Source organism: Pectinophora gossypiella, chromosome 3 (genome assembly GCF_024362695.1).
Source record: "Pectinophora gossypiella chromosome 3, ilPecGoss1.1, whole genome shotgun sequence".
Classification (NCBI taxonomy): Eukaryota; Metazoa; Arthropoda; class Insecta; order Lepidoptera; family Gelechiidae; genus Pectinophora; species Pectinophora gossypiella.
In genome coordinates this window covers 2,179,217-2,205,074 of record NC_065406.1, presented here as the reverse complement: position 1 = coordinate 2,205,074, position 25,858 = coordinate 2,179,217, and the positions used below count along the sequence as shown (strand labels likewise).

General features: G+C 37.9%; 1 protein-coding gene across 1 annotated transcript in view; it reads left to right on the top strand.

Moving 5' to 3' along the window:
* The window catches only part of LOC126379711 (uncharacterized), a 77,334-nt gene that overhangs the window by 26,856 nt on the left and 24,620 nt on the right, over nt 1-25,858 (top strand). The window contains exons 5-8 of the mRNA XM_050028535.1: nt 23,354-23,562; nt 23,898-24,069; nt 24,295-24,480; nt 24,604-24,853. Of these exons, the coding sequence (XP_049884492.1) occupies nt 23,354-23,562; nt 23,898-24,069; nt 24,295-24,480; nt 24,604-24,853 (817 nt within the window). The remainder of the gene's footprint in view (nt 1-23,353; nt 23,563-23,897; nt 24,070-24,294; nt 24,481-24,603; nt 24,854-25,858) is intronic.

Genomic DNA, 25,858 nt, shown 5'->3' with positions numbered 1-25,858 from the left:
ATAAGGGACTTCCCAGGCTACATTCCTCAAAAGCAACACAGATGGCGCTGTAAAGATTTTCCTTCGTTTAACCTTCTATTTCATGGATAACATATATGATGACCTTTTTTGTTACAACCCAGGCATAAATACATATTCCACCCATTATCATTCCCAACCAACCCAACTGGGTTACCATGGCTTCTACCGCCTAGCTAACCGGTTAATTTATAATAATATACATAAAATAGACATAGACAGCCTATATACGTCCCACTGCTGGGCACAGGCCTCCCCTCAATCAACCGGAGGGGGTATGGAGCATACTCCACCACGCTGCTCCAATGCGGGTTGGTGGAGGTGTTTTTACGGCTAATAGCCGGGACCAACGGCTTAACGTGCCCTCCGAAGCACGGAATCATCTTACTTTTTCGGACAATCAGGTGATTCAAGCCTGAAAAGTCCTTACCAAACAAAGGACAGTCTCACAAAGTGATTTCGACAATGTCCCCATCGGGAATCGAACCCGGACCTCCAGATCGTGAGCCTAACGCTCTAACCACTAGACCACGGAGGCTGTTAATAATATATTGACAACAACAAGCTGTATAATAATATATTGGTGCCAATTCCTGTAGATACCATCTAACTTTATTTTAAATTATACCTGTCATTTTCTTATCCGCCGAAAAGGAAAGCGGCTGACGATTGACAGCTGTTAATTTTAAATAAGTGAATTAATAACCCGGGTAAATCGAATCGGTATCTCGCTGGTACGCAACCCGTCTGACGTGTTAATTCTGTCGTATTACTGCCCAATGTAAAATTTTTAGAGGGTTGTTTTGGACCTAAAATTGTCGCATATGTCATAAATTTTATGCCTGTCGATTACCCGTCTCTTTCTTTTTCGGCGGATAAGAAAATGACAGGTATAAATTAAAATTAAATTAAATGGTGTCTACAGAAGTCAGCACCGTTGACTCTTGGACTCGTTAATAAACCCGAACGTGATATAACGCCTTTTACTAAAAACGTGGTGCCTTAATAACCTCTTAGGCAAAAGAATCACGTGTCTATATTAGTGTTGCCGCTCGATAGTGCCCTATCGATAGTTTTCGATCGAACTATCGATAGTTTACCAAAAAACTTTAGTATCGATAATTAATCGATAGTATCGATACTATCGATAGTATCGATAGCTCTTTTTTGGCGATACTATTGATAAGCAACGATAGTATCGATACTATCGATAGGCCTATCGGTTGGGTAGATGATTTTGGCTGTTTACTATCGATAGTAAAACTATCGATTTTTCGGCAACACTAGTCTATATAAATACCAAGTCAATAGTTATCAAGGACTTTTCATATATTGGCTTGAAGCCAGAGGACTGTCAAATTGCACTCATATTTCGCAGGCCTGCAGTATTTTCTGATAATTTCTTTTCACAAGGGGAAAGTAAAGTTATAAATGATTGCTTGGGCGTGTTTTAACTTTTGTTACGTATGTTATTTTATTTTGTATAAGACATTGTCATTTTGTAACAGCCTCCGTGGTCTAGTGGTTAGAGCGTTAGGCTCACGATTTGGAGGTCCGGGTTCCATTCCCGATGGGGACATATCACAAAAATTGCTTTGTGGTCCCTCCTAACCAATCGGTTAGGACATTACAGGCTGATCACCTGATTGTTCGAAAGTAAGATGATCCGTGCTTCGGAAGGCACGTTAAGCCGTTAGTCCCGGTTACTACTTACTGATGTTAGTAAGTAGTCGTTACAAGAGCCATGTCAGGGGCCTTTGGTGGCTCAATGGTAACCCTGATACCAGGGTTGATGTGGTTGGTACTCCATCTCACAACCCACACGATAGAAGAAGTCCCGAGCGGAGGTCCGGATTTGATACCCAGTTGGGAAAATTATAAAAAAAATAGGAACATAACTATTTTTCAAACCGCAGTAGGCCAGCGTTGTGGAGTGTCACTCTGTGAGACTGTCCTTTGTTTGGTAAGAACTTTGCAGGCTTGAATAACAAGATCGTCCGAAAAAAATAAAATGATTCAGTGCTTCCAAGAGCACGTTAAGCCGTTGGTCCTGGCTGTTAGCCGTGAAAACACCTCTACCAACCCGCAGTGGAGCAGCGTGATTGAGTACGCTCCATACCCCCTCCGGTTGAGGGGAGGCCTGTGCCCAGCAGTGGGACAAATATAGGCTGTTTATGTTTGTTATATTATAAGTCATTGTGGTCCTTCGGTTCACCGGTTTGCTTACCTAACTGGGAACGCCGGTTCGAACCCCGGTAACGGACTTGCACCAATGAGTTATTAATTTATCTTAACTCCAGTTTTCACTAACACGGTTGTCTCGTATTATAGACGGCGATACGACTCACCATCTATCACGTTGGTCTAACAGAAAGTTCGGTGAGGTGTGGGTACTTACGTATATATGTATCATCTTGTCGGTATCATCTTGTGATGGATGTACTGACTACCCCAATTGGTATATAGTCGTAAGCTTATGTTATGTTACGTAACATAACATACATAAACAGCCTATATACGTCCCACTGCTGGGCACAGGCTTCCCCTCAATCAACCGAAGAGTGTATGGAGCATACTTCACCACGCTGCTCCACTGCGGGTTGGTGGAGGTGTTTTTACGGCTAATAGCCGGGACCAACGGCGTAACGTATGTTATGTTATATATTATAATTTTAAATTGGTTGTAAGTCGTCTTCTAAATTCTTGAGGCTCTAAATTCCATTAGGAACTACGGGCGTGAGTTCATGTATGAGCGGACGAGATTTTATGATGGATATCAGGAGGCTTAGCTAAGTTGCAAATTTTTACATTCGACAATGACAGTGATCAAAATATACAGGCTGTGACATCGTAACGAATACTGAGGGGGATGATTCAAACCATAATTCTGAGTTAATATCAAGTGGAATTTCCTGACGGAAAATTCATAAAAATTTTAGTTTTTTTAAATTATTTTCAGTTCCATACTTTTGCGAAAATTACACTTGATATCAACTCATAATCATGGTTCGAATTTTCTTTCAAAGCTTTTGTTACGATGTCACTAACATTCTGTATAATATTATAAGATTGATTATTCTTCACTATAGATTGTTATTAATCATTAAAACTTAAAACTTTTCCTCCCTCTGAGAGATACACTAAGCATCATTACTCTTTCCATCTCTCTAGACATTACAAAACTTAGTAGGACGAATGATCTAAGTGAGATTCGCTTCAGTAATCAGACAGAAGATACCAAGTCAAAGTTCTGTTAATAATTCTGGACTTAACAATGGAAATTGTTTCGAGTTAATTTCGAAGTTGAAATAGTTCGGATAGGCCAGACAGACAACGTAGTCTGAATATTTTGATGTTGAATTAACTTGGCACTTGGCTTGATAACAATAGACGGCGATACGGCTCACCTATCACGTTGGTGTAACAGAAAGCTCGGTGAGGTGTGGGTACTTAGTTCATCCTGCGATGGATGTACCTCTGACTAGCTCAATGGGGAATATACAGACGGCCTCTGTGGTCCAGTGGTTGAGCGATGTGCTCACGATCCCGGAGGCCTCGGGTTCGATTCCCGGTGGGGACAAATCACAAAAATCACTTTGTGATCCCTAGTTTAGTTGGGACATTACAGGCTGATCACCTGATTGTCCAAAAAGTAAGATGATCCGAACTTCGGAAGGCACGTTAACGGTCCGGGTTACTTTTTACTGATGTAAGTACATAGTCGTTACATGAGTCATGTCAGGGGCCTATGGCGGCTCAATAATAACCCTGACACCAGGGTTGATGGGGTTGGTAATCATCTCACAACCCATACGATAGAAGAAGAATGGGGAATATCGTCAGGAGCTTATGTTATAAAGCCCCAGCTACTATTTCCTTTAAGTATGTAGTCACGTTGGTTTGGCCACATAGAGCGGATGAAGGATAATAGGATTACGAAAGAAGTATATAAAGCGAAGGTGGTAGGGCTGGCAGAGGAAGACCCAGAAGGACGTACATTGACCAAATTGGAGATGTCCTTAGAAAAGGTTCAGGTACTCTGAAGCGGCGTGCGTGTATGAAACGATTGATGAATGTGGAGGAAGCAAGTGAAGTGTGTCAGGATCGAAGCAAATGGAATTCCATAGTCTGCTTACCTCCGGTGGGAAATATGCGTGAGTTTATGTATGTATGTAGTCGTTACATGAGCTGTCAGGCGGCTCAATTTTAACCAAGACTCCAGAGTTAATGAGGTCGGTAATTTATCACACAACCCACACGAGCGAAGACTTGAAGATGAAAAAGTAAAAACTAGATTTTGTCCATTGGCTTTGTACGACAAAGAAGCCAATTCCGACTTAATGGGAACTGTAATTGCATAGAATAAAGTTATTAAAGGGAGAATCATTTGTTCTATTCAAGTTAGATTAAAACTTGCCAAGGAAATTGTAGATAGAATATACAAAGTGGCCTGGAATATTTAAGCAAGTACAGTTCCACTAGCGACCTGTTCCCGGATTCGTCTTACAAATGAACCTGATGTAACTTTTTATACCGATCATGACCTAAGCACAATCACAATCTTCTTCTTCTTATCGTGTGGGTTGTGAGGTGACGTACCAACCTCATCAACCCTGGTGTCAGGGTTACTATTGAGCCGCCAAAGGCCCCTGACATGACTCATGTAACGACTACTTACTTACATCAGTAAGTAGTAACCGGGACCAGCGGCTTAACGTGCCTTCCGAAGCACGGATCATCTTACTTTCGGACAATCAGGTGATCAGCCTGTAATGTCCTAACCAAACTAGGGATCACAAAGTGATTTTTGTGATATGTCCCCACCGGGATTCGAACCCGGGGCCTCCGGATCGTGAGTCCAACGCTCAACCACTGGACCACAGAGGCCGTTATCACAATCAATAAGCACAATCTACAAATAAACTCGGAATAACTTATACTTCCTTGATGTAACGTCTCAAACTATCGCTAATCCAACCCTTACCCTAGTTTAAGTTCGGAATAACCTAAAACAGACTGACATTGACAGATGTGATTTTTTGGTGATGTGATGGTTTTTTCTTGGGTTTTTTAAATTATCTCCTTATTATCTTGTTATACCAGGTTTAACTATTCTTGGTAAAATCTTGAAATAAGGATGGAATTTTTATCATCATCATCACTAATTTAAGATCCACACTCTTGTCGGCGTAGCATTCTACATTCTTGTCTATCAAGACGTCGCCCTGTCTTTTTCATCACATTTCTCACAATTTTATCGCACTAAAACTATATCGACTTTGTCTATCTAAATTGGTACTATTGCTACCAATATCTCGGACACGACAACACGAGACGTCGCTAATACATTAATCTCTTTATGTCCCCTCGGGAAATCAATTATATGTGATAAGTGCCTCGTTTATATTTGGCTGTTTAGTTCGCTGGTCAATTTGGGGATTATTGGTTAAGTAAGTAACGCGTAGTGCTTATAATCTATTATTTTTACTTCTTCTTTGGAGACGGTAATAACTCATTTAAAATTTATCCTATATTTTTAGCCCAATATTAGTTTAACTTATCATAATAACAAATATGGCGCATTTGAAAGGATTAGGAATCTTTTTCCTGTTTTAGATAAATTGCTTCAATATGACTTTTTAAAATTATCTTTTGGTGACTTATGACAATTTTCGCCCTAATTAACTGTTATGAATGTGATATATGTCTATGTAACAGTTATTTCTATTGTAGGACTGTTAATACTGCGAGAACCCTGATCGATCTTTATTTGCCTGGTCAAGTAGTTAATGCCATCCGAGGCCAACCTACAATAAGTCACGTCAAAAATAAATCAGTTTCCATTCAAGACAATATTAAAAATACATAAATAAGTACGTAAGTATACCTATTATTAAAGTGTACACAAAGAGTACGAGAACTAGTAACCGCCTATGTTATTAGGCAAAGCAAGTTACTTACCAACCAGCCCATAAATTGGCCAAACCTGAACGCAGCATAATCGAAATGGTCGCCAAACAGTCGTTTCTCTATGTCGCTCCACCGTGTCAATAGACGTTTGCCCAAACATTGGGATGGTTACGCGTATTTGCGTTGCCCCACTTCTAGAATTGAGGGCTTAGTGCTACTCGTAATTGTTTCCAATAGGTTGTAAAAGCTCTTGAATTCGTTAGAACAGTCGCTCTGGAGCTTCGTAAGTCTTTAAGAGGTTCTTTAGTAGAATTTACTTCTGAAAGTTTTTCAAAATTTCTCGTTTTATTTAGTTAAGACTCTTCTTGTGTAGACATTGACCAATAAATATTTTGTCTAGAATTTCAGTCTGATCAAAAATCATTGGAATCACCGAAAAAAATATAATTTTATAACATTTTGAATGTTGTTGAATATTTTGTAGCAACCTTTTTGCTCTGTGTAAAACCTAACTCAAATAAACTCTTTGTCGCAAATAAATTTGCTGACTGAAAACGACCTAAATAGCCTGCAAGCTTATATTTTCAGTACCTCCGTTTTTTGGGGCGTACACGGTTGTTTATGTACGTGGTTAAGTGGCAGTGTTACTCGTTAACCTGACGTCTAAACAGCCCTTCTTTCCCAGGGTTGGTAGGTCATTCCGCAGCTGTGCTAAATAGCGATTTAGCAACCGAGTGCAGTGAACTAAATAGGAGACTAAAAGCTTATTTCCCCACTTGCAGACAAGTGGTATGTAGACAGTTCAATCAGTAAAATAGGCAACGATTTTCTTTTTTCATTTAAACAAATTTTTAAAGAAAGGGGCTAAAATTAAAACCTTGTGGAACTATTGGCAAAGCATTTAAAACTTAATGTCTACGTTATTTTTTACATTCCATTTCATATTTCTAACACCTCGTACCAACGTCAATAACATTATTATTTCAAAATTGTGTTGTCTAATAATAAATAACATATTCATACAGTAATGCACTGTATCATACGCCTTCGTAAAATCAGTTTCAAATTCAATTACTAAACAAATAACTTGCATGCTATCAGACCATTATTTCATGGTAAAGATTACTATAAACCCCAACATAACAACAATCAGTAGTTGTGTTCGCCCTCGCAAGGCGTGGGTAAACCCATGAACGGTTGGTGGTCGTAAAATCGGGTGCTTGGCCTTTAAAGGGTAGTGTTGTACTGCGCTTGTGTTTATACGATTATCTGCTGAAACAGCTACATTTTCAATGAATACTAGAACCTACGACTTAGAGAGCTTCATACGGTTTTGGGTGTAAGTTTTAGGAAGTAGGAAGTCTCCTTTTATACAAATTTCTCTTCACTAAAACTATAATTATAGTGTAAACTTTTTAGTCGGACGGTAGTGAATGCCGTTCGAGACAAAATAAATAAAAACAGAACAGGTATATACTGACATATGTCTATAATATAGGAAAATGAATACTTACAGCTATTTTTAAAATGTGCACAATAAGTACTAGTACACATGGCATAACTTTATAAAACCAACTTGTTAGTATTTCTGTAATGTAAGCGTCACAAAATCAATATAAAGAGGAAAACTCACCGCTTTCCTTAAGCGACCTTGATGAAACTCATGGGAGTGTTTGAAAAATTGAAAAAAGTAATATAAAAAAGGATTTTTGTTTTTATAACACTCACCTGTGCTTGGAGAAATTCACAAAGAGAAAATTAAATGCAGAACGTCTCACTCGGTCGCGACTTGAACTCTCACTTATCTGAGATTATTGGGATAGGCAGGTATTATAAAAATGTTTTAAGTTTACGCGGTTATTATCATAATTAAAACACATAATAACGGGTTCTTACCGTGTTTAAATCAGGGATATGAGACTCCCGATATTTCGATACTGTTGCAAGTCAGTCAGTCACCCCGTGATCATGGCACATGCAACAGTGTCAAAATATCAGGAGTCTCATATCCCTGATTTAAACGCGGTAAGAACCCGTTATTATGTGTTTTAATTATTATAAAAATGGTTTCTCTAAGAATCACTAAGTCAAACACAATTTTTAGAAGGAGAGTTAATATTAATCCAGTGGCAGAAAGCCTGTCATGTCGTAACTCATTCACAGTCGGAGGGTTTTAACTAATGTTTGCTCTGGTCCCCTAACTGTTTGCCTGTTAGCCTCAACCGCCCTTTAAACAGGGCTGTCTACTATAATTCTTCCTTTTTATAATGTTATTTAAATATTTCATTAAAAAGTGTTCACGATTGCGGGTGATTATTTTTTAATTTAATTTTATTTGTTGACTGAAATAGACATTATCTTTCATAATTAACTTGACACCAACATTTTACAGTGAACATAAGGCTAGTTTATAATACAGTAATTTGTTATTAAGACATTGTGGGAACATTTACAAAGTCTATATAGTTGCATAATAATTACACTGTCAAATAATGTGTTCACAATATTATCGAAGATATAACATAACATAAGCTGACGACTAGAATTTGGGTAGTCAGAGGTATCCATCACGAGATGAACTAAGTATCCACGTACTTAGTTCATCTCGTGATGGAGGTGTGGAGCTCACTAAGCTTTCTGTTAGATCAACGTAAGTGGCGAGCCGTAACGCCGTCTATATGATGGTCGAGTCAACTGTGTTAGAGATTAACAAAGAGTTCAAAGTCTAACAATTTCAATCGTTTAGTTAAAATAGTAGATAATATTAATACCATATTTTACTCCTAAGTTTATAATAAACCTTTCACAACCTTTTATGCGCCATTCAGATGGAAATCTTTTCATTTTCCGCTTAAAGTCATACAGTACACTTGTGACTCCAACCAGAAAATCGGCTGAACTGATTACCAACTCAGTAGACCCAACAAAATTCCTACCACAATAGATATTTGATCCTAATACTTTGTAATTTTTGCTCTGGCAACCCTATAGCGGGGAAGGCTATTTGAAACCATTTTCCTTTTCAAATAATTTTCTAGTTACTGTGTTGAAGACTTTCTGCTGTTTTTAAGTGAAACTTTATTTCCTCGACAAAGTACATAGCTTCACGCCTATATCCCTTTAGAGGTGGGTATTAAACCCACTAACCGCAGAAACATGTATATGATAAATAGCAAATTGTAGTTTAACAGTAAAAGCAAATCAAAAGCGTATTTCCGAGAAATGCGTTTTCGAAGGAATGCGCCCTAACCTGTATTGGGCTGGTTTTTCCTTCGCGGAATGGAAGGTCAGACAGGCAGTTGCTTCTGTAAAAAACCGGACCTGTCAAATCTTAAGGTTAGGTAAGCGGACCCTGTGAAAAAACGGGATAATGCTAAAGAACTGATGATATAGCAACTATTGCAAATGAAATGTGCTTTAATCGCCAGTAAAAGTGATTAAAGTATTAGGTATGGAATTGACATTGTCATTTGTCACCTTATGTTGGACATGGCCTAAAATAGGCAAGTGCTCATTTCAATCTTCTTATTTTAAAAGATGGATAGGTACGGTCACGAGCATTAATATGTATACACTTTGGTACCATGTCACATTAACTTTTTTGACATATTGAACTGTAAGTCTCACTAAATGTCAAATATGTTAGTGCGACAGAGTCCTAAAGTGGGTACATGATATTGCTCATGACTGTACCCGTTGGAATAGTCATTGTAGTCCTGTGATTCGCCTGCTTGCTTCTCAGTCGCGAAGTGCTGGGGTTTTTTTTGACGTGACTTATTGTAGATTTGCCGCAGATGGCATTAACTACTTGGCCGGACAAACGGGGAGCGCTGAAGGCTCTCACCCGGGGAGTGCTAGTTCGAACCCCGCTATCGGACTTGCAACAATGTGTTGAAAGTATCTTAAGTACAGTTTTCCCTGTCTTCTTCTTCTTATCGTGTGGGTTGTAAGGTGGAATACTAGCCTCATCAACCCTGGTGTCAGGGTTACTATTGAGCCGCCAAAGGCCCCTGACATGGCTCATGTAACGACTACTTACTTACATCAGTAAGTAGTAACCGGGACCAACGGCTTAACGTGCCTTCCGAAGCACGGATCATCTTACTTTCGGACAATCAGGTGATCAGCCTGTAATGTCCTAACCAAACTAGGGATCACAAAGTGAATTTTGTGATATATGTCCCCACCGAGATTCGAACCCGGGGCCTCCGGATCGTGAGTCCAACGCTCAACCACTGGACCACAGAGGCCGTTTTCCCTGTGATATGGGTGTAATTTGAAACAGTGCCAGCCCTATGCAAGTGGGACAGGGAGGTTTGGCATTTTCCCTTTCAAACATTTTTTATGGTCTCTGTTTGTTGAAGAAAATGTTCGTGATGTTTATGATATTTATGTAGCCAATAAACGTGAAAGAATATTTTGAGGTTATTACTGCGGGGTTAAAAAGGCCACACCGAAGCAATACATCTAAGAAACCTACCGGGTGAGAGCCTTCAGCGCTCCCCGTTAGTCCGGCCAAGTAGTTAATGCCATCTGCGGCAAATCGACAATAAGTCACGTCAAAAAAACAAACTAAGAAAGCAATATTGCTATTTGACATTTGTTTGTATTGCGCACTTACTTTTGTATGCGCAAATGTCAAATTGCAATTATGTTTTCTTTAGATGAATTGCTTCGATGTGGCATTTTTAACCCCTCTGCGGGCCTAGCATAAGCACGCGACTTTGTCTCGCCGCGACGTCTGTCTGAGAGATCGTCTGTCTCTTTCTGTGCAGTACTGTGAGAGAGTTTTGGGTGACGTATGTCGAGGCGAGAAAGAGTCGCGCGCTTACGGTGCTAAGCCCGCTGATCATGTTAAGATCCGTCATGGCTCTGTACTTACACCGTAGTGGTAAGGATTTGAATCCTGGCAGGCTCTAAAACACTGAATTCGACGTTGTAAGTTTTACTTCATGTTTAGATTATAGAGAATTGATATCACCTTCTTTTCAGGATTTGTGCGCGATTACTGGCAATATGCTTACCCCTTATTACCTGGGACTGGTACATAGTGGATGTACCTATTATTTCAATACGCCTCTGCTACCCCTTTGGGGTTACAGGCGTGATGCCGTGTGTTGTTATGCTTATTTCCCCGCTCGCCTCAAATGCGGGTTGGCAACAAATAAGAGGGTCCCAAAATAGGGAGGTCCCTCGAGGACCTGGCAATTTAGTGCTAAAGTTCTCCAAGCCTCTCGGTCTACCTCACTCGCCTTTGAATATACTTCTTTAACTAAATTTTCTTTTCCTAAGTCGGTTAATAAAAAAAATAAAAAAATCTTGAGTTCGTAAATATTTGCGTTAAGGGCTTTTGTGGGTTTCATTTGTCGTAGGAAATTATATTATTATTATCCTTGCTTCGGAAGACACGCTAAGTCTCGGTTACTGTTTACTGATGTAAGTGAGTAACCGTTACACGAGCCAAGGGGACTTTGGGCAAATCAAATCAAATCAATTTATTTGCGAGAACACATAGAATACAAAAATGGTGGTAAAATATGTAATTCAAATAACAATGTTGTGATGTGTTCGGCCTGCAGGCGTACAAATAAAAAATAAATAAATAAAGAAATGGTACATTGAAAAGAAAATTATTGAAAGTTATACTTAAATTATTAAAAATTACAATTTTTTTTTGGTGGCTCAATCGTATAACCCTGACACCAGGGTTGATGAGGCTGGTATTCCACCTCACAACCCACACGATAGGAAGAAGGAAGTTATATTAAAGCGAGGAGTGGGTGTATAGACTACCTTTACACCTCTGCCTACCCCTTCAGGGAAACAGGCGTGATGCTATATTATTATTACTAACAACTTTAGTGTGAAAGCGAACTTAGCGCAACTTTGACCCGAGTTTCCTTGAAAGCTTTCAAAGTCTTTCAAAAGCTTTGTACTACAAGAGAAGGGCCTTTGAAATGTTCAAGCAAGATATGACCTACCTCTTTAAGAGCTAAAAGGTTATTAATAGATGTAAGAGTTTATTTATTCATTAACTTTTTACCAGATTTCAATTTTTTTTAAGTTATTTTTTTAACCCCCGACGCAAAAACGACGGGGTGTTATAAGTTTGACGTGTCTGTGTAAATGTGTATGTTTGTCTGTGGCATCGTAGCTCCCAAACGGATGATACGATTTTTGTTATTTTTTTCTTTTAAATAAAAAAAAATAAAAAAAAATAAATATTTTAATGCTGTTTTTTTTTGTTTGAAAGGTATATCAGTCGAGAGTGTTCTTAGCTATGTTTGGTGGAAATCGGTTCAGGTCTTCAAGGTCATCAGGTCGTTTGTTAAGTATGATAGGAATGTTACACGCTCAGTTTGCTTGCAAGCATATGTGGGATAAGTTATTTTTTGGTTTTTATAGGGTTTAGCATTTTAAACCTTTTTTCATAATAATTGAGTAAGTACTTTTTTGGCCGGGAGATTTTTAAATTTTTAATTTTCTTTATCTTGATTTTCTGTTTTTTTTTGTGTTGTAGGTAGGTACTTACATAAAATGTAAAGAGTGGTAGAGCGGAGACAAAATCTTATTTAATTTAAGAAAAATATTATTTGTAGAAATAGTTTTTTCTTTTTTGCGCTCAATTTATTAGAACTGTTGGTAAACCAACAATATTGTTCCGTGGGATAGGCCTCAGCGCTCCCCATTTGTCCGGCCAAGTAGTGAACGCCATATGCGGCAAAACTAAAATCAGTCACGTCATAAAAATCCATATATATTTTTTATTACGGTCACTGTCGATTGGCATATTCGGACTAAGGCTGGGTTCTTAGTTATAACCATTTTAAGTTTCAATCAAAGAATCTATTTCAATGAAGCTTTAATAAAATAAATATAACAATTAAATGTACACTTAGACAAAACTAAGCTTAAGTAAAATCTCTCCACATTTTTTTTTTCTTGAATGACATTTCATATTAGGTAACCGTAGAAAAGGGTTGGGGCAACGTCACACCCCGCGCTTTTCGGTAATGCGGCAAAGGTCATCCCCATTCTGCCATTAGTGCCATAACCACTAATTACTTTTACAATTAGCTTTTTTCCGCGGCTGCGCTCGCGTTAAAGTCGGTGTAACACCCCTTTCCTAATGTAGCAATTTTTAGTTTCCTACCTTCACCTCCTCTTTGAAAGGGTTTGGGGCAGATTTTAAAAAAAATATATCGACGACGTTTTTTAGTCACAAATAATCCGCATACCAATTGTTAACATTCTACCTTGAAAATTGCAGAATGCTCCATACAAACATCCACCCCGCATTTTAGGGAAATGGGGGATTAGAAAGAGACAAAAAATAAATAGCCTATCTCACTCTCCATCACTTCAACTATCTCTACTTAAAATATCCATGATAATTACGTTGAATAAAAATGATTCTGATTTTAATTCACTCCTGAAGCCCAAAGAAGAACTAGTAAACATAATATATTCGGGTAGAGAGTGAAAGGGTGTTTACGTTACAAAGGACTCTGGCAATGTTCCAAATGTTTTTTTTTTTTCATACGCCAGTCACCTAGTTCGGTGACCTGCAGCGAAAACGAATCAATACAGCTAACATTCACTCCCTGAAAATATTGTGGGTAATCCTAGCAATAAATTAGTTTAGAAACGTTTAAAAATTAAAATCAAAATTTTAGGGAGCCGATAATTTTATGTGAGCAAATAAAATAATTTCTATAATTAAGTACTTATTCAGAAAAATATCATTTCTATTTTCAAAGTGAATACAACGTTTTATAAAAGCCTGGCCGATGATACTGCAATTTTAAAAATATTTTTAAATTTAAAAATAAAAATAGTAGTGTTCTTATGAAAAATAAATAGCAGGTAATGGCCCCGATTCCTGCAGACACCGCCTAATTTTATTTTAAGTTATATCCGTCATTTTCATATCCGTCGAAAAGGAAAGGGACGGATGATTCACAGCTCTTAATTTTAGGAAGAATGAGTAAATTAATGTGTCGGGTTATTGACTGACGTAAAATTTTTAGACGGTTGGTTTAGATTTGTGCTTAAAATTGACGTGTGTTCCATAAATTTTATGCTTGTCGATTACCCGTCCCTTTCCTTTTCGGCGGATAAGAAAATGACAGATATAACTTAAAATAAAATTAGATGGTATTTACAGGAATTAGCACCAATGTTTTTCTTAATAAATGTCAGTACCAATATTTTTTCGTGGCACACTGGCCAGTAATTTTTAATAGTAAGTACATAATTCTGATTGTTATGGATGGTACATAAGAACTATTTCCAATTCTATTTATTTCAAAATGTCAAACATAGGTAAGTATTTTAAAAAGTAATAAGTACTTAATGTTACTTTTCCATTTTTAAATTTCTAAATTCAAATTTAAAAAAACAACTAAATGTTCTACTTTTTTAATAAAAACTCCTTTCGCAAATTATTCCTCTACATTTTAATTTTCAATTTCCACTCGGCTATTAATTTTCTCTTTACCCTGACGTTGTTCTAAATGTTACAAGTTAGCAAGACATGGAGTAATTTATTTAAATTGCCTATCCATTCCTGTGGGCCGATTGCGTGCTGGTACACAATTTGTAACTCGCACATTTTAAGGGTCCGTTTTCCACGCAGAGAGAGAGAAAAATCCGTTCATAGATTTGTTTTTGGTAAATATGAGTCATATTAGTGCACAAGAACATAAGCTCACGACTACATCCCAATTGGGGCAGTCAAGAGTACGCCCATCGCAAGATGAAGGTCCCTGCTACTTCTGTTAAACCTCCGTGATAAGTGACTAAATCTCATTTATATTTTAAAATATTTCCATCAAAATAATTTGCCACTGGAATTCATCATCAATTCATATAATTAATACGTGTTAATAAGTTATTATTTAATGTAATAGCTAATACCTTACCTGTAACAATTTCTACCTACAGAACAGTCAATAGAATCATAATCTTTCTTAGGAAGCAAAATTAAAAACGATTGTTATTTAAAAAAAAACTAAATTATAATACGTAAAAAAAAAGAGAAAACAGGTTCTTTAACCCAATTAGTGCACGAGAAATAAAAAAGCACTCTATGTGCAAATACCCAAGGACATTTTCCCTTAACATTCGCACCATCAGTTGTTTTGTACGCGATACGATGAAGTTATACTGTTTAGGGTGCGACACACCTATGAAGTGCGGCGTCGTAACGCAAAAGTTGACACTGCTGTATAGCCAAATTACTAAATTGTGTATACATAAAATATCGTTAAGTACACAATTTAGTAATTTGGCTGATTAATATCAGTTCCCAGGCAGTTAATCCCGCGCATTCGTATCTTCTAAATAATCACTAACCTTATAAAAACCTTTTTTACAAAGTTTCTGTTAAATTACTGTCTTAAAACTGTTATATAGAAGTAATATCGTGGCAGAGGAAGATCAGGAGGTCGTCCATTGAACATATTGGAGATGTCCTTAGAAAATGTTTAGTACGATCTACTCTGAACCAGCGTGCGTGTATGAAGCGATTGATGAACGTGGAGGAAGCAAGAGAAGAATGTCAGGATCGAAGCAAATGGAATTCTACAGTCTCTGCTTACCCCCTTTGGGAAATAGGCCTGAGTTTATGTATGTGTGAATATTAGAAGCAGAAGAAGTACTCTAGCCTTCCTTCATCTTTAACGATTATTTATTTATTTATTTAAAATCCAAATATACAATTACATTCATACATTACTACACTGAAACCCTTAAAGTGTGTCAAGTTCACGTTGTATGTGATGATTGGTTTTTTAAACGGCTTTATTTAAATAAATAAACCCAAGATAAAACTGTGTTGCGGCGCCGCAACGCGTCAATGTGTTGTCACCTTTTGCAGGGACATTCTCCCCATGTTTAATGGTTTGAATTCCGTTTATTCTCAAAGTTTCGTACAAATTGGCACAATTCTGACTGGAGTACTGTTGTCGTGGGAAGTTGAGAACTGTATATAACAATATAACGCCGTGGTTGACAGGCTGTTTGTATTTTGTTCGTTACTGAAATATGTACTTGGGGAAAACGATTCAAGTGCCTAGCGACAAAATTTAATTTAATATTCAAAATACGCGGCTTTCGTATAAACCAGTGTTTTGATAGGCTACCTTGATTAATGTAAATTCTTCTTCTATCGTGTGGGTTGTAAGGTGGATTACCAACCTCATCAACCCTGGCGTTAGGGTTATCATCGAGCCGCCAAAGGCTGCTGACACGGCTCGTGTAACGAATACCTACTTACACCAGTAAGTAGCAACAGTGACCATCGGCTTAACGTGTCTTGCTTGATCATCTTACTTACCCAAACTGTCTTAAACAAAAATCACTTTCTGGTCAGTGAGTTTTGTAATATGTTCCCACCGGGCTTCGAGGCTGGGACCTCGGGATCGCGATCCCAACGATGAACCACTCGATCGCGAATGTCGTTATTAATGTAGATTGAATACCTACTGATACATTAGATCATGATCAAAATCTCAAAAATCGATTAACTCCACAATAAGTAGGTATATTTACACATATTTCAAACAAATAGTTAGTAAGTATAAGCAATCACGCTCGCACATTCTTGTTCCTAACACGCAATTAAAATTTCCAGTCGTCCCAAAGCGCACTAAACCAAAAGATGTCATTCGTGTCCCAAACGGTGGCCGGACTGAGCCAGGCCCGGCGGGAGGACCCCCCACCCCGGCAGCACTGCTCACACCAGCACACCCAACGGCACACCCTTAACAGAAAAAACAGCCTCCCCGAATGGGATCCCCCCGAGCCACGAGCACGGAAGAACAGCCTACCAGCCGAGATCCTCGAAAGAGTTACCATGGAGGCCCCCAAAACGCCCCCAATTTTGGAGGAAGAGTGACAGCAGTCGCCGTAAGTGGTTCCTATTGGTGTCCCCCGTCACTCTAGAGCATGGACGCACTGGACAGGCTTTGTGGGACAGGCCCTTGCATGCTTAGAGCTTATGTGGACCCGAGGGACCCTGCACGAACCCCTAGATGTGTGTCTGTATGATGTTAATTATAAGACAGAATGTATAATAAGATATATTATAAGTGCAAGACGGAAGATGGAATGAAGAATGGGAACAGACCTTCGCTCAACATTGAGTGGAAATAGGTTTAAGAAGAGAGAAAGAAGAGAATAATTGCTGGGTCAAAAAACATCCCTAAATGTATAATAAATGTTACCCTCTGTGTATATCCCCGCTTATACCAAAATTACACCCAAAGGTACCTATATTTACAAGTGATACAGCCAAACGAAAGAAACCTACTCAAGGAACAAGCAAAAGCAGGAATCCGAAAGATAAATGGTTTCTACAACACCTCGCCGACCAAATGAAACATTCCTCGAATCAGGGCAAGCAATCTAGTCAACTTATCCAACCGTAATCAGTGAAATCAAGACGAATGATCCAATTAATTTCCATCAGAATTTAACGCCAGGCAGTCTAAAATTAAGCCAGACTCAGCCAATCTGAGGAGGGAAATTACAATTTGGAGGTCAATTAACTTTAAGTGATCAAATCAGACGTTCAAGACAGAAGGTGGATGTTGACCACGATGAGTTATTAAACAATGATGTCTATCAACTAGATTGAAAGGACTGAATGCTTGAAACTGAAATTAAATGTAATTTCATGAATTTGGACAGCCTTTATACGTCTTACTAATAACAAACTTCGATTTATCGAGAGAAAGGGAACGTATTGGACTACGATGTTTAATTGCGCATTGATAAATTCGTCATTTTTCAAGGACCGCTACCATCATCATCAGGCCTATAAAATTTACCAAAGGCGATACAAACAGTGTCTGCGAAGTACTCTCGTTTGACTGCATCTGATCAAAAATTTGCTAGATCTACCGCACGCCAACAACTATGAAAATCAATAGAAGCAAGGATAATTTCAAAGTGAAAATACTGAGCGGTGACCCGGTCGGAAATAACAGGAATTTTTCAGATAATTGATTCCAAATTACCATCGACTTACAAATTATCCCTTTACGTTCTTTTCAAAATGTTTCTTCTCTTATCGTGACTTCACATGAAAATTTATAAGCTACTGGACAACCAATGTCGAAGGCATGGCTTACTTTTTATTCTATTGTTATTTTTAAAACTATGTTCGAAAAATTCTGACTCTGACAGGATTTGAACCCTGGAAGAGGAGCGTTAACCTTTACACCATAGATCCTCATCCTGTCCATGCGAATTGTTCGATCTAAGCATATCGTCATTATATTCTTTATTTTCACTGTTTTACTAAGTATATATGTTGTAAAAAAATGTACAAATCCGAAACACAATGTGGCAAAGACTTTTTTATGTTGTAATTCTACAATATCAGGATAATTGAATTAATAATCTTTTTTATATTTATATTGAAAGCAAACAGATGAAGTGGCCACGTAAAATCCATAACATCTACATAATTAGTATTCTATTTTTAACATTCCTTAGCGATACTACTTCTGTCAATAAAATCAATAGCATGCTTCTTTATATTATGAGCTATTTTTAACCCTCCTTCAGTCCTCTTTTGTGACTCGGGACCCTCAATCGAAACCAAGTCAAGTAGTCATTCACTTGTATCCTCTATTCCCCTTTCATTGACCCAATACTTCGTCCTCTAATTTTTGTATTCTCAATAATCTGACCTCAATTCTATATTTTTCATGTTTGTTCGTTTCTTTTTCTCATGTTTGTTTACCGCGTGGATTTTTCTACTTCAGGAACAGTTTTAATGCTTCTTGAATCGGACATAGTAGCTAAGGATGCAGAAAAGTTACTACGTTAGGTAATCCTAGTTTATGGATAAGGTGATCATACGACACCGAGCACCAAAGCGGTCGGCGGTGAAGCGGTTTTTAAGGTAGCATTGATTTGCAATGCATTAATCATAACTAATGCATGCTTTAATTTGTCTTATTTACAATAGCAAAAAGTGCAATCAGACAACTTTTTCTAATAGCAAAAGCTAAAATAATTTCTATCTTATTGACAATAGCAAAAGTTGCAATCAGACATCTTTTGCTATTGTCAATAAGACAGATATTATTTTAGCAGAATATTCCTGACACGTCCGTTTGGAAAGTCAGCCACGATATGTAACAGGCCAAACACTCATTACATCTATTAAACAAGAGTAAAGCTGGAAAACTAGTTATGACATAAGTACATTTATGGCGGGTATTCTGCAATTGACACATTTTGCAAGTGGTTTGAAAACTTAGAGCACATTTCCGCAATAAAAACGTTTATTTTTTAACTTTGATGAACATAAAATTCCACTTGATATTCACTCAGAATCATGGTCTGAATCTTCCCCATCAGTATTTGTTACGATGTCACTGCCCTGTACAAATTACTAGTTAAAATATCGGCAAAATATGGTCTAGCCGTCTTCAGAATTCACACCCTAAATAATTTTCTACATAGGAACACTAACGTTATAAATGCTCCGATACACCTCATTTCCCCAAGTCACCCTAACCTCGTGTAAAAATATGCCCTATCACGAAACACCTTGCTAAAAATAACCTTTTAACATGCTGGCTTTAGAGCCTATAAATTGTCTTAGAACACACTTTATCCGTGTCTTCAGAATGATCAGGTTAAGTTGTATCCCCAAATGGGTAGGCAGAAGTGTACAGTAGCAACATACCCACTCCTCGACAACGAAAAGTCCATTCTTCTTCTATCGTCTGGATTGTGAGGTGAATTACCAACCCCATCAACCCTGGTGTCAGGGTTATTACTAAGCCGTCATAGGCCACTGACATGACTCATGTAAAGACTACGTACTTACATCAGTAAGTAATAACCGGGACCAACGGCTTAACGTGCCTTCCGAAGCATGGATCTTTTTACTTTTTGGTCAGCCTGTACTGTCCTAAGCAAACAAGGGATCACAAAGTGATTTTTGTGATTTGTCCCCACCGGGATTCGAACCCGGGACCTCCGGATCGTGAGCACAACGGTCAACCACTGGACCACGGACGCCGTTAATAACCCTTATTATTCTAACATTTGTACTTTGCGTAGCATCTGCGGTGTTGAGTGATAGAGTGAGAAACAGTGTGGTAAGAGAGAGATGTGGTGTAAAAGACGATATAGCGACTAAGATTGAGAAGGGAATGTTAGGTTGGTTTGGACACGTAGAGCGGATGAATGATAATATAATTGCTAAAGCGGTATATAAAACGAAAATTTATTATTTAGGTAGGGCTGGCAGAGGAAAACCTTACATTGACCAAATTGGAGATTTCCTTAGAAAAGGTTTAGTACGATCTAATCTGAACCGGCGTGCGTGTATGAAGCGATTGATGAAGTGGAGGAAGCAAGAGAAGTGTGTCAGGATCGAAGCAAATGGAATTCTATAGTCTCTGGTAAATAGGCGTTTATATTATATGTATGTATGTTGTATTTCTGTATAATTTTTTATAATGATATTAGTTTATATTTAATTAATTTGGTAGGTATTATATAATCTATGTACACTTTTTTATTATTATTATTTTTTTTTTATTAAAGAATAGTATTTTATGGAACACGATGTTCGTGCCTCACCCAGAAGGGTCCACATAATACCAGCGTCGTGGCTCACGCCGCGACTTGCGCTGAATGATTTTGATTTCAGGTTATGATTTTTTTTATGTTACGTTTGTATGTAGGAAAGCAACGTGGTAATCCAGTTGACAAGGCTAACTTTCCCCGTGGCAGCACACGCTACCCTATTATTATTATGTAAACTTGCAATTAGCATAATTACTGCACTTTCTATCGCACACTTGAACTTTTAAACACTTTCCCCGCCCTTGAGGGACTTTTCATTTCATTTAACGGTTTTATAGGGGTTATAAAAGTGAAAGTGAGCGTGGTAGAGTTGCATGTATAAATACACAGAGAGTTAGATATAACTCTAATTCTCTGTGTATAAATACACTACTATCTGATATCTATATCTTTTATTAATACACGCGATTTAGAATAGAATAGAATACCTTTATTCCCAAAACAGTGAAGGTTACAAAAGCATTTACATAAATTAAGTATAACAATTTGTGACTAGTAGCTAACACTGCCCAGGGAAATGGGACTGACTCAGCATATTGTTGCTAAGAGTATGGTACGAGTGCCCACTCGGTAACTAAGGGGTTAAATCATAATTGATAGTATAAATAAAAATATATAAGCAAATAGAATAGATTATTATATTGGTATGTAAATTGATAGGTGTATGTATGTATATGTCCAGAGTTCAGTCACCCCATACTTTTTTGAATATTAAGACGATATTCTCTAATTTTTTTCTTAAAAGTGGGTTTTGAGGTAACTCTGCGTAGAGGCGGTGATATATCGTTCCAACATTTGTTGGCTCGGTAACTAAAACCACCACAAAAAGCGGCTGTTCTGTGTCGTGTTATATGCATTGCTATTGAGCAAGACCTCGCAGATTCCCGCCAGGACAGATTTTTATAAAGATAAGGAGGCTCTTTACAATCCTACCCGCGTGATAAAAATATTCTTCTTCTATCGCGTGGGTTGTGAGGTAGATTACCAACCTCATCAACCCTGGTGTGTGACATGGCTCATGTAACGATTACTCACTTACATCAGTAAGGCTTTACGTGCCTTCCGAAGCACGGACATCTTACTGTCAATCAAGTGATCAGCCTGTAATGTCCTAATCAAACTACGGATCACAAAGTGATTTCTGTGATATGTACCCACTGGGATTCGAACCCGTTACCTCCGGACCAATGGACCAATGGACATGACTATAATACAATCACGCTTGTATGCCCGAAGGGGTAGACAACGGTGTAGCATTTATAAACCTCCCCTCCTTGCCAGCTATGTTTAAGACCCATCTAATAAGGGGCGATCCTATTGCCATTAATGGGATACAAATCCATTATTACAAAAACAAATAACTTTATTCAATTAGTCAAAAAAAAAAACAAGAATATTTATTTTTCCTTCCATTTCAGAATTCCTGCCAAAATATTGTTATGCTATCGAATCGCATCAACTTTAAACTAAATGACAACGCAATTTAGATCTTGACACATTGCCAAATACATAAAGAAATCCACAGTATTGTTACGACATCATATTTGAAAAAAATAAAATAATACTGATATTAGCTCACGACTTTATTCCGAAATGCGAAAGTCAGAACATACAGTTTGACAGATTAGACAAACATAAAAGATAGTGGCTTCAAAGACAGAAACGTGTGGAAAGAAGTTTTGACAAAGTCTGTGTTTTCTGTTGTAGAATACCATCATGACCCTTGCATTATCCTGTTTTTCACAGAGTCCGCTTAGCTAACCTGAAAATTTGACAGGTCCAGTTTTTACAGAAGCGGCTGCCTGTCTGACCTTCCAACGCGAATGACAACCAGCCCAATACAGACTAGGTCACATACCTCCGAAAATGCATTTCTCGGGAATGTGGGTTTCCTTCACCACTGAGCACGTGATAATCATTTATGATCCAAAGATGAATTCGAAAACAAATTCGACAATCATTGGTTTAGGCCTGTGCTGAATTCGAACGATTTATGTTGTAGAATATGCTTGGAATACATACGAGATAAGATAGTAGGTCACTTTAGCCCCTAGTCATGATATACATTAAGGTCAAAAGAAACTTGGTGACTCATGCTCTGTTCATAAGGGATCGGATCATGTGTTACGTTCTTCAGAAGATTGTATATGTTATATTTTTAAATAGGTACTTATAACGTTTTCTTTACAGGTGCTTATAGATAGACTTGAGCATTCATTTGTAAATTGTAACAGAACATCGAGCATTCGCCGAACCAAGCCAAGCATAGAGCCAAACATCGCTATGAACGTTTTCATGAGCAAGAACGCTCGATAGAATGCTCGCTAAAATGTTCTCATATTTTTCTCGTATTCTAACATTCGCACAAACACTCATTACAAGTGAATGCTCTAAGTTATCTATCAGCACCTTAATGTAATATATATTATTTGGTATAGTATATTACGTGCTAGAATAAAATTCGAAATTGCCTAGCTAATAACCTATTATTATCTCTCCTAGTAGGTATCTGTGTATCCAAATGTATAATTCCTGTGTACATTCTGTATTACCTGAATCTTCCAGATATAACAATTTTATCAGCAATAAATAATGTCAAAATTGTTTTTACCTTATTAATGATTTAACATTTAATCACGCAACGATGCGTTAAAAATTGTTGACTATGAATAATAACAAAGTTGCAAAACTGAGATGATCAATGAGAAAGTGTTCAAAAGGGTTAAAAAAATTAGTCATTATTGGCGTTTTATGAAGCATTTAGAATCGGTAACAAGTCTAATCTACCCATCTCTTTCTTTTACAGGCGGAGCGAGTTCCTAGGATGCGTCTCGTTCCCACTAAAAGATGCAATTAAGAGCGACGTGGGAGGCACCTACTTTTTGCAGCAGGGTAGACAGCCCGCTCAGGACAGATGCGGTAGGGAGGCTGTGACGGAAGACAAGAGAAAGATGGCCACTGATAACATTGAGACTAGCACCAACGATGGAACTAAAGAAAACCATACTGAGAAAGGTGAGCTTGACAAATATGACACAGATGAATTGTAAGATGAAATTTAAAAAATATTAAATCCAATTTTAATCACCGCGAAGTCGTGTGTAGTCTCTGCTACCCCGGGAAATAGGATTGGAATTAAAGTGTAAGATAATGAAAAATCGAGAGAGAGATAACGAAAAAGTGTAAGTTAAATTTAAAAAAGTGAAAGAATGGCAGTCTCTATAAAATTACATCAAAATTAATACGCTTACTTGAAGCTACAAAATAAAACACAAGCGCTCTACAATCAAAAGAAATTACGAGACCTGATAATAAAAACCCATTCTTAAAATTATCTCTCAAATTTCCAGGAGCAACAACAAACGGGTCAGCGGTGCAAGCGGCGGCGGTAGCCGCAGCCCTGCAGCGGGAGGCTGACGAGCACCTGTTCCTGAGGTACCTTGAGCTGGACCCGCCCGAAGACCCCGCCGCGCCCCGCCGAGCGCAAAGGAATGGCAGAACACCATTTACTACCACTAGGAAGTAAGTTATATTTGGCTTTGTTAGGCTTTCTTAAAGAACCGACTTAGGGCCATATCTCGCCAGGGCACCATGATTGCACCACCAGTGCGAAATCATTCGGGATTCGGTTGCCGCTACAAATTAGTTGAGCAACTGGATGAGATAACCTTCATACAACTGCATACATGATTTCCAGTAAGATAGTAAAATTAAGGCAAATTTTAACATCATCTATTTCTCTTTCAGACTAGTCCGTGGCACGGCCGGCGGGTTTGGCTTCACTGTCGTCTGGACCAGGCCTCCGAGGGTCGAGAGAGTGGCTGCAGGAGGATCCGCCGAGAGGGCTGGGCTGAGAGCTGGAGACTACATCGTGTTTGTGGGCAATAAGAACGTCGTCACTTCTAGCGAGGAGGAAGTCCGGACGCTTGTAAAGTGAGTTTTTTTTTGTTGTTTTCAAAAATAATTAGGGGCATATAACATTGCTGTTTTAGAAGAGTGAACAAAATGAGCAAAAATTTTCCATAAATGATTTAACATTCTCATTTTTCTTTCTAGGTCAGCAGGCCAAAGCCTTACAATTGAGACCTTCAGGAGAGTGCCTCCAAACGGCGTCGGAGTCAGGCCTAGAGCTCAGGTGTCCATACCGGCTCCTGAGTCAACCCCTCCTCCTCCCCCTCGATCACCCAGGGCTGCTGCTCTGGCGTCACCAGCAACACAGGCCCGACCGCCAACAGCCTGTTCGTCGACCAGTCAATCTTTGGACAGGCGCAAGCTGCATCTGCCACAAGTGACGTTCTCCAAAGAGGTCGGTAACGGAATCATAGTTTGATAGAGTTTGGAATTAGGAAGAAAAATCGTTTGTACTAGTCATCTGTAGGGCTTGAGGAAAACAGGTTTTGTGGTTTGGAAGTTCAGAAGTTTTTGCGCAAAATCACGTATTGTGTTCTAGAAAGATTAAGCATCCAAGATTGGAAAGAGTATTCCGCTGAGCTTCTTCTTCTTGTTCTTGCGCATGCGTAGGATTCTTATTTTTGCGCAAGGATACCGGTTAAATTCCTTTTCAACCATTTCGGACGTTATCTTCAGATCATAAAGCATCGTTTTCCCAAGTCGTGATCATTCGTAGAAAAAAATCATGTATAAATATTGGTAAACTATCAAAATTTAGGGAAAGTGGTGCTAGCGTAGATGACTTCTTATCTTTTAAATTAGGCGTTCTAATTATGAGTGTGTTTTCTTTTTTAATAAATCACTGTTTGTGTACAGTCATTGGATTTGCATACTTTTAAGTTTGTTATTTATTTTTGTAGATTAATTGTAACACTGTAGGTTACACAACTTCGTATACATTCCATTATTTTATAGTCCTTACAATTCACATATTCTTAAGGTCTTTTTTGTGCACTTTCTGTATAGAAGAAATATTTGTCTTAAAATCAGCTACTGGTTTAAGATATTCTTTCAAAGGGGAATCGTTACGTTTAAGCTTACTGTTTTTGTTAATATTTATTTTGTTAATGTTTTTATTTATTTTCTCTGTCATAGACGATCGTGTGTTATTTTTTTCAGAATCAATTCTGAGCTTTTGTATTCATCTTGTATTTTAATTGTAATTTTCTTTTATCATGAATACAATTTTAATTTGTATTTTACTTTTAATTTATTTCTTGTATCCGATAGAAATTTTTGGTTCCTGTTATTTTTATTTCGTTTTCTAATTTATGTTCCTTAATATTAAGTGCAAAATAAATTTATTGCTTTTAATTTATTTTCGGTTCTTTTTATTTATTTATTTTCCTTAACAGTACAC